We start from the raw sequence: 12,147 nt of genomic DNA on the forward strand, positions 1-12,147 counted from the left end.
TTCCTTTTGGAAAAAAAAAAAGATATTTGCACTCATCACATAAAGGGCTGTTCAGCAGAGTGCCATTGGGTGTGGCTGGGCATGACTGAGCAGAGCAGGAGGATGTGGAGTCACAGTGCCTATTATGGCAGAGCAGATGAGAGTGACTAATGACGTGCGAGGAGATTCACAAGAGCTTTACCATCTCTCTCTGCCTCCTTTGTCTTGCCTTTGTCTCTCTTCTCCCTGCTGACTTTCTGCCTACCACACCCATCCATCACTCTTTCTCTCATGCTTGCTTCCTCCCCTCTTATCTCTAGCTGTCCCCCGGACAAGCGCCACTCAGTGTAGCTCGGTCCCTGAGCCCCGGTTCGGGAAGCGGATAGGGAACGACTTTGGCATCGGCATGGTTGTACTGTTTGAATGCAATCCAGGTTACATGCTGCACGGCTCCAACGCCATCAGATGTGAGGCCGTACCCAATGCCCTGGCCCAGTGGAACGGCACTGTGCCCACATGTGTTGGTAAGCGTCCTTATCCTCCTACTCTCGCGTCATCCCCCTGAATTCACTCTCACACACACACACGCACACACACAGATCCAAAAAGATTGAGCAGGTGCACAAAAACGGTTGGTGTCTACTTTTCCCAGTCATTACTTAACGTCTAGCTTTATGCCTGTCACCCATTGCAAAGCATCTGCCTCTCTCTGGTATTGATATTTCAGACAAAAATAAAGAGGCAAGGACAAACAGAACAACAAAGTGTCACAGGAATTTTCTACCTAGAAAAGAGATTTCAGTTTCTGTGTCACCTCTAATACATTATATAGACTCAGGTAACAGTTTATAATCTAATGCCATTCAATACAACAGACATGCAATAGAAGGTGGTTTTTAATACACTGTCACCCATTTCTGTATGTGAAGGAGGTATAAAAAACATTAGAAGCGCTATAATGATTTATAGATGTGACAAGACATTATAATGCAGTTAATCAAGTACACCGTACAATCAAATAATAGCCTTCAATTCATGTGCACAGTACCCTGCAGTAAAGCCTAGCTTTGTGAAGCAAAGCATCATACTGAACACTTTGCAAAGTTAAAGAATTTATAATATAAATATATTTTTCTGATAACAATGTATCAAATGACAATGTGAAAACAATTTCAGAATTTAAAAGGAAATTGCGAGGATGATCCCCTGAATCTGCATGTCCCCTCATTTTCTGAAGTTCTATAATGAATTTCAGCTGACTGCTAAGCTGTTCGGCTGCAACGTTACTGTTTTGGTTCACTCTCAATGCTCTCGTAGTGTTGTTTTCAGTGCAGCAGGCAGATGCTGATTTCAGTGAAAAAGCTCTCAAAACCCACTGTACACTACCTGCTCAGCACCAGACAGCCAGACACAGTTAGCAATTACAGTAGCTGCTGAACATAGTGCAGAATTTAGCGGCTAATGGAATTGGTAGAGACCAAAAACAAAACTGAAAGTGAATATTAAACTTCCATTCTCCAGATGGCCAGAAAACACAACTCCAAATGAATTTTAATGCTGCTCTGTAACTGTTGGATGTATAAATAAGCAACTGTCTGCTAAAAAGTTTGCCATATCATCTGAAAATGTGGTGATAAATCAATGTTGTGTTAACAAATAGAAAAAAAAATCTGTTATTGAAGCACCCCAGTCAATTACAGTCACTCAATCTATTTTGTCATATCTGTGAACGGGTTCCGAACAAGCTCAGTAATTTCACCAAAATGGATGTGGAATGACATAATGCCTTTATAGCTGGTAACTGTCTATACTAAGTGAAATAAATAGTATTATAGATAAGGGCTTCATAGCAAGTGTTAACAACATTTCGAATTTGCCGAGCTGGATGCAGACAAGTTTTGACATCACAGGAAGAAAAAAAAGTGATTGCTACCGCTGCAAATACTGCCTTGGCTGTAACATCAGCTTAGCACAACATCTGTTTGTTCAGATTTTCTACTGGATGAAAGCAGCAACTTCAAAAAATTAGACATGTGATATCATATCATGGGAAGTCATTTTTTTCCACATAACATATTTAAAAGTCAAAATGACAGGTAAACTGGAAAATCAACTGGAAATCAAATTTATTTTGACACTGGCAGAAAATACAAGAAATTGGCCGCGATACAGGAGCTCTACACTTAAGAAACTTTTGATGGTCTATGCAAGGTGCAGACCATCTACTGAAGGGAACAAAATCTCTCTCTACATGGTTCTTTGGATAGCATACACAGAACCATGCACACATAAATACACTGTCATAAATATGCTTAGACATACACACACCCAACATTTTTACATATGAACAGATTTACATGCCTTATCTGGACACGCTGTTACCTCAACATACGCACATGTAGAATGTCATGCTCTTGGTCTCACAAAGACACCCACGTGTCTACCTTGGGAAGCTAAATAACTACAGATGAAGTAAGGAGAAATCTATTTAAGTGAGGCCTTGTGCCAGCCAGAAAATAGTCCCAACAAGTGAGTACTGGAGATTTCAAGCCAGGGTTGATCCAGGTTTGCTGCAAAGTGGTCAGGGAACAGCAGTGGCATGCGCAGTTCCATTTTAAACAGAGATTTTTATCTAGAGATTGAATCTAGCCGCAGCATCTCCCCCAGCGGCAGTGTACTCTTCCAGAATAACGGATACAGTTTCATGGAAGCTTCAACGAAAACACTACGCTGAATTACTCAAGCCCTCTTTAGGGGATATGACGGTATCAGACACTGCTCTCCTGTGAGGTACTTGTGTTTCCGAAGGTACATGTTACTTGTCCAGCTATGAATAAGCTCGTTCGTCATGCAAAACTTGTTTTGCTTTAGATTTCACAAATACAAAGCTGCTGAATTAAGGCCTTGCTGTTGAGTTGCGCTAGCACAATCTTCAATCATGATTTAATTAGCCTTGCCTGAATGATGCATAATGTTTGGCCTCCTCTGAATTTTATGGAAAATAGTTCACTTGAATAAATAGATGTTTTTGTTGGTTTCCAGATGGAGTTTGACTTAAAGTACTTTACATTGAGCTTTTAAAATTTAAAGTAATGCAGCTGCCCCTAATTTTTCAGTGTCGTGTTAATGGTGGAATCTCTTTGAACATCTTCTTATATCACTGTTAGGTGGTGGAAATTAACAAGGTTCTTTTACGGGTTACAATAAAAGTAAAGGTAAATATTGATAGATGAACAGAGTTTTCTGTTGGTTTGTTCCCTGCACAACTGAGAGAAAGGCAGCTGAATTTCATACATGTACTAAATTAGTTCTGATTGTAGAAAATTATGACTGCCCAGTATTACATACGCTCACAGATTGCCATGATTCATACTCAGTATGCCCACACCATGGAATTCACTGTTTCCACTGCCTCCCAAGACCAATGAAAGTGTCTCAGTCTGGGGCTGTGTTTTCAGACCAAGCAAGACTAGCTACACTACAGGTCATGCTACTTTACAGTTTACTTAAGTTCCTGTAATGAAAGGGGAAATTACTGCCAGTTTGACTAACATGCAACATATTTAATTCAAATTTTAAAAGAAATCTCACAAACTGACCTTCCAAAATGTTAAGACTGCATACAAAAAGTATTCTCTGTTTTGTAAAATATTTTTTAGTCATCATACTGTGATCAGACTGTTCTCATTCTACTCACTATATTATCCAAAATAAAATTGATAAATTTTGCCCTGAGGTTGGGAGCAACAGCATTTTCTCCACATTCAGTTCGAATTAAACTGTCGCATTGTGGTGGATAAAATAATTATCAGAGAACTGAAAAATGAAAAATCTACATATGAATTTAATGTAAAATGACTAACATTTTTGAGATTTATATATCCTAAAAACAAAAAAGTATGACAAGCGATTTAGGAATATATACCTATTTAGGAAAATATACTTGAATTATTACATTTAATTAGTGCATTTGATGGGAAACACCTATGTGGTACACACACCAAATGCAGACATATTTTTGATTTCTTGATCAAAACACTTCTAATTAAAGTTGCTGTGAATTCCCTGTATATCAGATTATGCAAAATGGTGTCGCATAAAATGTGTGGTCCTCAAGATTGTCTACCTGCGGTAACAATGACATATGAGCCTGCCACAGATTAAGATGGGTTGGGAGCATTCGCGTTTTTATGAGTGTCATGATTTCTAATCTCACTTGACCAATTACATTAATTGACAGCTCAGGGGACTCAAAGGAATTTTTAAATTATACTGAAATGCTGAATCTTTCCCTGGAATGGGTCTGGTGCTTGTTGTCAAGATTGTGGTGTCCTTCCAAAAGAATGTAAGTTTGTTATTCTTGAAATGGTTTTAATTATTTCTCTGGCCTTTGTTTCAGCATTGAAGGGTAGAACTAATAAAGTCTGACGATGAAAAACATAATTAATTTTATACTGTGTACTTCTATGATTTGCACTTAATTTTGTATAAAACAGATTTTGGAGAGCCAGCAGGATACGATTAAATAGAAAACAAGGTTACTGACAATGGTAGTCAGGTTACTCAGTCACTCACCATGTTATGGACTCTATTGGCACGTCATACCTTCAAGGAGCCTTTAACCTATGTCCGCAGTATAGGACATTCTGACTACAATACTCTAGATTTCATAGGCATTGACCTTCATTTTTCATTTGCAGAGCAGAATTCAGAGCAATTACACAAGCTGTTCTCCTTCAGTCATGATGCAGAAGTTAATTGATTTCAATACTGAATACTCTACATGTGACATGCCTTAGCTGAAAAGGACATCACTGTGGCGGTGATTGTATGAAAGTGTGATTGCTCTGCTGTGTCAAATATTGATATAATATTGATATAATATTGAGTTTCTGTCAGCAACAGCATATTTTCTTTTTCTCTTGTTTCTGTGTCTTTTCTTGTCTTTCACATCAAACCCTCTGGTATCTGATAGATATCAGAAACAGTGATTCTCATTGACCCTTACAGCGTTAAACCTTGTCCTGGACAAATAGCATCTGGTTCTTCATTGTGAGAACGCATTGTACTTCTCTGCTGAAGTACTTCCTGCCCTCTGAGTGACAGCTTTGCTCATGTTCCTGTATTGTAGGAAAACTTCTATACAAATGCTAGGTAACCTAGAATGTCAGGGGGATGATAAAGCAGTTACTCAGTTGGATGTAAAAGATAGAAAATGTAAGGAGCATTTGTTTCTGTATGAGCTGTAAAGGAGAAAAAAGAAAAAGGACTTGCTATCAATAGGGCATTGCATATTTCTGTATTAGCCAGCAGAACTGTATTTCAAAATAAAGTGAATGCACTTAGTTCTGTGTTTTGTTGAGTGTAATAATCCAAAGGATTATGGTCAGCAAGGCTGGGTTAACACAATCCTTAATGGACAAAAGGTGGAGCGAAACACTGTAGAATGTAGCTGGCCGGATACGAAGCCAATTGGCGGCCAACTGAAAAGCAATAAAGAAATACTAGCTGTTATTGCCCTTTTTTCTTTTTGTTTTTTTACCCATGCTTAAATATATCAAAGTGTCTGACATTGTCAGCACAACCATGCCAGTGACTCCAATTCAACATTCATCTGAGAGCTGAGAGCCTTGATAAATATGTTACTTGTGGCGCTGGTTGAAACAAGGTGCGCTGAGACAGGATTAGCATTCACAATTGAAAGATGTGATTTGTGTGGCCTGCGAGAGATAAAATTACGCATCAGGGTTGAACTGTTTACTTCTGCATAAAGCGAGAGACAAGTGTGTGCTGCAGTATAAAGCTCCTCTGGGTATTACATGTAAGTAGAACCTGTCATTATGGCTGGCTTCATCATGAAACTCAGATCTTTCCTTGGACTCCACAGAATTCCCTCCCGTGAGGTGATTTCTCAGATGGTCATTGAAAATCCATGTATTAATGGTCATTTATGGTAGATGGAATGATGCTTTTAAGTGCCTAACAGTTCCTCCCCACTGTGACCCCGACCCACTCCTGGCTCTGCAGGTGTGTTCGTGCATGGACACATCTCTCATCCTGAACATTATTGTGACTCCCCTCTCTCTCTCTCTCTCTCTCTCTCTCTGTCTGTCTGTTTCTTTTTTTTTTTTTTCTTTCTCTGTTGTCCTTTGTCTAGTTCCCTGTGGTGGCGTTTTGAGTGACCGCAAAGGCACTATCCTCTCTCCTGGTTACCCAGAGCCATATGCAAACTATCTGAACTGTGCCTGGAAAATCTCAGTTCCTGAGGGAGCCGGCATCCAAGTGAGCAGACACAAATGCAGACCTTAGTAGTATCATGTTTGATGAGAGATCAGAAGAATTGATGGGTGGATTGTGGATGTTATGCAGTGATTAAATTATACAATTATTAAAGCTATTTTGCTACTTAAGTACATCTGTTTTTTTGTATTTTCTGTATTTTTCATGCTCTCTTTTATGTTTACATTAAGGTATCTTTCTATTTCAGATTCAAGTTGTTACCTTTGCCACAGAACACAACTGGGACTCGCTTGATTTTTTTGACGGGGTTGATGGTAATGCTCCAAGGCTTGGTAGCTACTCGGGTAAATGTGATACAACTTTTTTTTCGTAGTGTTCTTTTGAATTTCAGTTAGATGTCAGAGGTCCCCAGCATCAGACAGATGTGGTGATGGAACTGTTGAATCCTGGCATGTCCTTTGACAATACTGTCTAAAAACGAGTTAAAGAAGTCAAACAATCACACAATTTTCTTGTATTTACAGTAGAGATCTTTATAATCTTGCCTCTTTTTCAGTTGGGAAGTTTACAAATGTATATGTATGTTGCCCTGGGCTCACGCTAATGAAAATGGTGCTCTTGCCAAATGTAACCTACTAGAAATAAGACATTACATAATTTAGATGCTGAATCCTAGAATGGTGTAGCATAATGACTTCTGCCTCTACTGTACATTATACCGGCTATCATTTTGTGAGAGTAGATGTCAAATTTCTCAAGTGGTGGATATTCCACTTTGGGACAAAACTCTTTACAAACTGTAATAGCTCCACAGTACAGCTCTCACTGTGCAGGGCAGCACTGAAGTATGGAAAGGGTGAAGCAGTTTAAATGGCTAGAAATCAATTTTATGTTGGGCTTAACTGAAAAAGGTGATTATAATTATATGTAAAGGTCTCTGTGCAATTTGCGGAAGACATACTCCTTGAATCAAGAAAATGATCACAGGCCTCAGTGTTGCCACACACAGAATATTTTGTAGTGCGAATTCCCCATAGTTACTGGAACATCCTTGTGCTGAAGGGTGTGATTTTTATGGGTCCGACTTCTCTGACTGAAGGTCCAAAGGAAATGTGTTCAGCATGAATTACACTTTAAAATGTGTAACAGGGACACTATGTCTGAACCATATAGTTGAACCATAAGATTTGTTTAAAAATTTTAAGTAGAGAGACATTAGCAAATAGAATTTAGTTACCGTGTATATCATGTCACTGTCTCTTCCAAGAAATTTAGAGGATTTTGCAGCTGTCTTGAAATTATAGGTCGAATATCATCTGTATAGCAGCATGTTTCCTGACCAAGGCTGGCACAAAATACATCTATTGCCTTTTTAATTCTTTTAAAGTAGACTCAGCTCTTGATTTGTTATTTTATTTTTTTCTGTTAGTGATTGTATATCATTTAATGTATTATATGAAGCACTTTTTATTTTAGTTTTAACATCATAATTTCATTTGTACCTGTTAATATACTCAGCGACTCTCATTTAGCAAGGTTATGTAGGTGAAAAGGCTGCTGCTGAATTTGCCGTGTCCAGACTTTTATCAGTACTTTTAAGTGGCATCCAGAGAATGTTTAACAAAACTAAAAGAGAATTATTACTTTATCCAAATTATTGCTCTATTGCATATAAGTGAGGTGCAGTATATGTTCATGTATTGTACATGTCTACATTGTTTTTGGTGGTTTTAATTTGGAATATGGACTAGAAATGGTATCAACTGTCTTCTGTATATTGTATAATACAGGTACAACAATTCCCCAGCTGCTGAACAGCACATCCAACAACCTGTACCTGACCTTCCAGTCTGACATTAGTGTGTCCGCCGCTGGCTTCCACTTGGAGTATACAGGTATGAGGAGAGATGGCTTGTCTGTCTGCCTGTCACTTTGTCTGTTGTCTGTTTCTGTGTGTCCAGTGACTTCCAGTGACAGAGAAGTCACTGGTTTCCAGCTGCTGCTGCACAGTGTTATAAGAAGTAAGAGGGACAGCTGGTCTTGGTGGCACAGTTGGACAGAAAAAGAGTGAGAGAGGGACTGAGTGAGTGGGCAAATTTTTTTTTTTCTTCTGCTGTATATCTTCTAATTGTCAGTCTTTGTATCTGCTTCTCTGGCATTCTGCATTATATTTCCCAGTTGTGTCTTTTTTAAAATCCTCCTATAGCTTCAAGTTACTGGACCCACATTTTTTTCATTTAGTGATCAATTCTTTATCTCTTTGTGACCAATTTCATAGCTGTTATTTACACCGTCCTCTTTCCCTTTATCTCCTTTAATGTCAGTGTAATCTTTCTCTTTTTTTGTCTCTAAGGTTAGATGGATTTAAGCTAGTGCTTTTCTCAGTCTCCTCCTCACATTTGTCTTCCTACTAGTTTGTTCCCTACCGCTCACCAACATAATTAAGCAATTTACGAAATTGCCATATTGTCACTTATTTTCTGTGAAGTACATCAAGAGTAGTGGAAAGTGCAACCACTGGGAAAGTAAGAGTGGATAAGACATGAACTTCATAATGTTAACATAAAATGGGAGGATGTGGATGGCACAAAGACAGGAAAGGAAAGCCATTCTAACATAACCAACTTTAAGATGCCATATACTACGCCACTAAAGAATAACACGCTTCTGAGTAAAATCAGTTCAAGCTAAGTCAGTTGCCATGAATGTGCTGCAAAACAAAAGAAGTATGAAAGAAACATTGCTGCCATTGAATCTGTCCTCGTTGTCAGTCGTGTCAGTCCGCAAGCCTTATACCACTGTTGAGAACAACTTCACAGTCATGTCTCTCGAAGTCAGTGCTTCGTTTCCACAACACCCTTCTCTTGCTTGGAACCGTTCCATAGCCGTGTCTCTCAGTGGACTCTTTCCTTTCTGCACTAACCTCCTATCCCACCACAACTACCTACGGCTGAAAATCACATCAGTCCCATGTCTCACATTCAGCTCTTGCCTTTGTGACTGTCTTGCACTGTCTTATAACATTTTCTTAATATTTTCTGTTACCAAGGCTCCAATCAAACTCCTCTCTATTTTTCCTGTTGCTATTCATATTGGTTAGCTTGCCTGCCATATGGTTCCACTGTCTGGCTATTGGCAAACATTTGTCTGTGTGATCACGCCATGTTGCTTCTTTATGGAACTACCCATTAAGTATTTCTGTTTTTGTGGTTTCTTGTTTTCCATTTTTTCATGTTGTAATCTACTTCTTATAACAGAGTTCAGCTTCTGATTTATTTGGTCAAATTAAAACAAAAATCTATTCTGTCCTCTAGCTGTTTGTGTCTTTGTATATTATTTTCAGCCTCTGATTAGTGTGAAACACAGTCCAGGTTTTAGCTACAAATTAATGCTCTGAATGTTCAGTACAGTGGGACGAAAAAGGCAAGAGGGATTGGCACAGACCCTGCAAGCCAGCCATCTGTTATAAAATGTTTCCTTTGGGTGATTGTTGTAGTCCATTGAGACAGTCATAGAAATCCTGTATACCACCCATCGCTACAGCTAAGAGCCAAGCGTTTAACCAGCTCTCCTAAGGCAGTGTGCTATAGTTTAAAACCATATTGGTGCTTTTTCATGGGAAGTATAGCGGTTTGTATCCCAAAAGTCCCACACTGGACTTCAATCGCCACAGTCTGCAGAGGCCTATATTATTTCCACATGAATTACATGGAGGTATTGTGACAACAAAATGACTCAAAGTCATCCTCTGCACCAAGATCTGTCAGTACTGTTTTTACTGCTATACATCTAGTTTCAGTCACACCACTTAAAGGACATTATAATACTTTATATAGCACCTTTACATGTATAATCATTTAAGACCAAGAGTTGAAATACCCTGGTCACTACCTGTATTTAATAACTTTGAACTTGTAATCAAGTTAAGCATATTCTCACTATAATTTCTTCTGTAGTAGAAACCATATATTGGGTTGTGCTGGCGGAATGCACTCTGCAATTGAATGTAAAATGATTATGCTGTGGTCTTTCTATTATATGTCTCCGTTAGTATGTAGTGTACAGTTCTTCTGTTTGCCTTTAATTTTTTTTGGGGCAAAGCTAGTGGTAGTATTACTTTCATTTGGATACATGTCTCTTTATTTGTGCAGGTGTCTGTTGTACTTTTCAGGCTTGGTTTGTGCTAGGGTGGGAGAAGTGGCACAGGTAGAAGATATGATAATGCACATCAAGAGGAAGAGTGAATTTTTGGTGCTCTTTTCGTGATTAGCTGACAGAGGTGTTCACATACACTCACTGAGCGCTTTATTAGGAACACCTGTAAACCTGCAAATTCATGCAAATATCCAATCAGCCAGTCGTGTGGCAGCATTGCAGTGTATAAAATCCTGCAGCTACTGGCCAGGAGCTTAAGTTAATGTTCAAACATCAGAATGGGGAAAAAATTTGATCTCAGTGACTTCGACTGTGGCGTGATTGATGGTGCCAGAGTAACTGGTTTTAGTGTTTTTGAAACTATTGATCTCCTGTGATTTTTATGCACAACCGTCTCTAGAGTTTACTCACAAAGGTGCCGAAAACAAAAAACAGTGAGTGACAGTTCTGCTGACAGAAATGCCTTGTTGATGAGAGAGGTCAGAGGAGATTGGCCAGAGTGGTTCCAGCTGAAAGAAAAGTTACGGTAACTCAGATAACCACCCTTTACAACTGTGGTGAGCAGAAAAGTTTCTCAGAATACACAACACGTTGAACCTTGAGGCGGATGGGCTACAACAGCAGAAGACCACGTCGGATTCCACTCCTGTCAGCCAAGAACAGAAATCTGGCTGCAGTGGGCACAGGCTCACCAAAACAGGACAGCTGAAGACTGGAAAAACGAACCTGGTCTGTTGAATTTGGATTTCTGCTGAGGAATTCAGATGGTATGGTCAGAGGTTGGCATCAACAGCATGAACCCATGGACCAATGTGCCTAGTGTCAACAGTCCAGACTGGTGGTGTTGGTGCAATGGTGTGGGGAATGTTTTCTTGACACACTTTGGGCATCTTAAAACCAATGAGTAGTCATTTGAATGCCACAGCCTGTCTGAGTATTGTTGCTGACATTGTTCATTCCTTTATGGCCACAATTTACCATCTTCTAATGGTTACTTCCAGCATGATAATGCACCATGTCACAAAGCAAAAGTCATCTCAAACTGGTTCCATGATCATGGATTTACGTGACAATAGGTTCAGCATGCTTCAGTGGCCTCCCCAGTCACCAGATCTGAATACAACAGAACTCCTTTGGGATGTGGTAGAACAGGAGATTGGCAGCATGAATGTGCAGCTGACAAATCTGCAGAAATGATGTGATACAGTCATGTCAACATGGATCAGAATCTCAAAGATATGTTTCCAACATCCATGCCATGAAGAATTGAGGCTGTTTTGAGAACAAAAGGAAGCCCTAAGCAGTATTACTGTGTAGAGTGTAGATCTCTACAAAATAATAATAAAAAAACATTGCTCCATTCACTTGAGTATACATTTTTTCATTTAATATCTAATACAGATGGAAATGCAAACTCAACTATAATTTTTTAATGTACTAAAGGTAGACGCTGTCCTAAGTTACATTAGTAATCCGTTCTTACAAATACCACCACTCACACTTGATTGTAAAATGTATGAGGTGATTCCAGTTCAGTTGGTTAAATATGTCAGTAGACATCAGCAACAGGAAAATATGTGCATTCCAGTTGCATTGTGTGTTTCATGGAATGTGTTAGGTAAAATCAACAACATTGTCTATTTATGAAAATGAATATCCTCCCGACTATGATACTCTCATTTAATGGTACAGTTCACCTGGTTGTCAAACTGACTACACTGGTTGTTTTATTTTATTTATGAAAGTAGCTAAATTGAAAGTACATTGATGGTT

General features: G+C 39.0%; 1 protein-coding gene across 5 annotated transcripts in view; it reads left to right on the forward strand.

The window, feature by feature from the left end:
* Nucleotides 1-12,147, forward strand: part of LOC120784015 (CUB and sushi domain-containing protein 3-like) — a 160,438-nt gene that overhangs the window by 71,564 nt on the left and 76,727 nt on the right. For 4 of the 5 annotated variants that reach the window (XM_040117427.1, XM_040117425.1, XM_040117424.1 and 1 more), the window contains exons 30-33: nt 300-503; nt 6,137-6,261; nt 6,467-6,563; nt 8,010-8,114. In XM_040117427.1, the coding sequence (XP_039973361.1) occupies nt 300-503; nt 6,137-6,261; nt 6,467-6,563; nt 8,010-8,114 (531 nt within the window). The remainder of the gene's footprint in view (nt 1-299; nt 504-6,136; nt 6,262-6,466; nt 6,564-8,009; nt 8,115-12,147) is intronic. The other variant, XM_040117423.1, reaches the window with a different exon arrangement.

This window comes from Xiphias gladius, chromosome 22, assembly GCF_016859285.1.
Source record: "Xiphias gladius isolate SHS-SW01 ecotype Sanya breed wild chromosome 22, ASM1685928v1, whole genome shotgun sequence".
NCBI lineage: Eukaryota > Metazoa > Chordata > Actinopteri > Istiophoriformes > Xiphiidae > Xiphias > Xiphias gladius.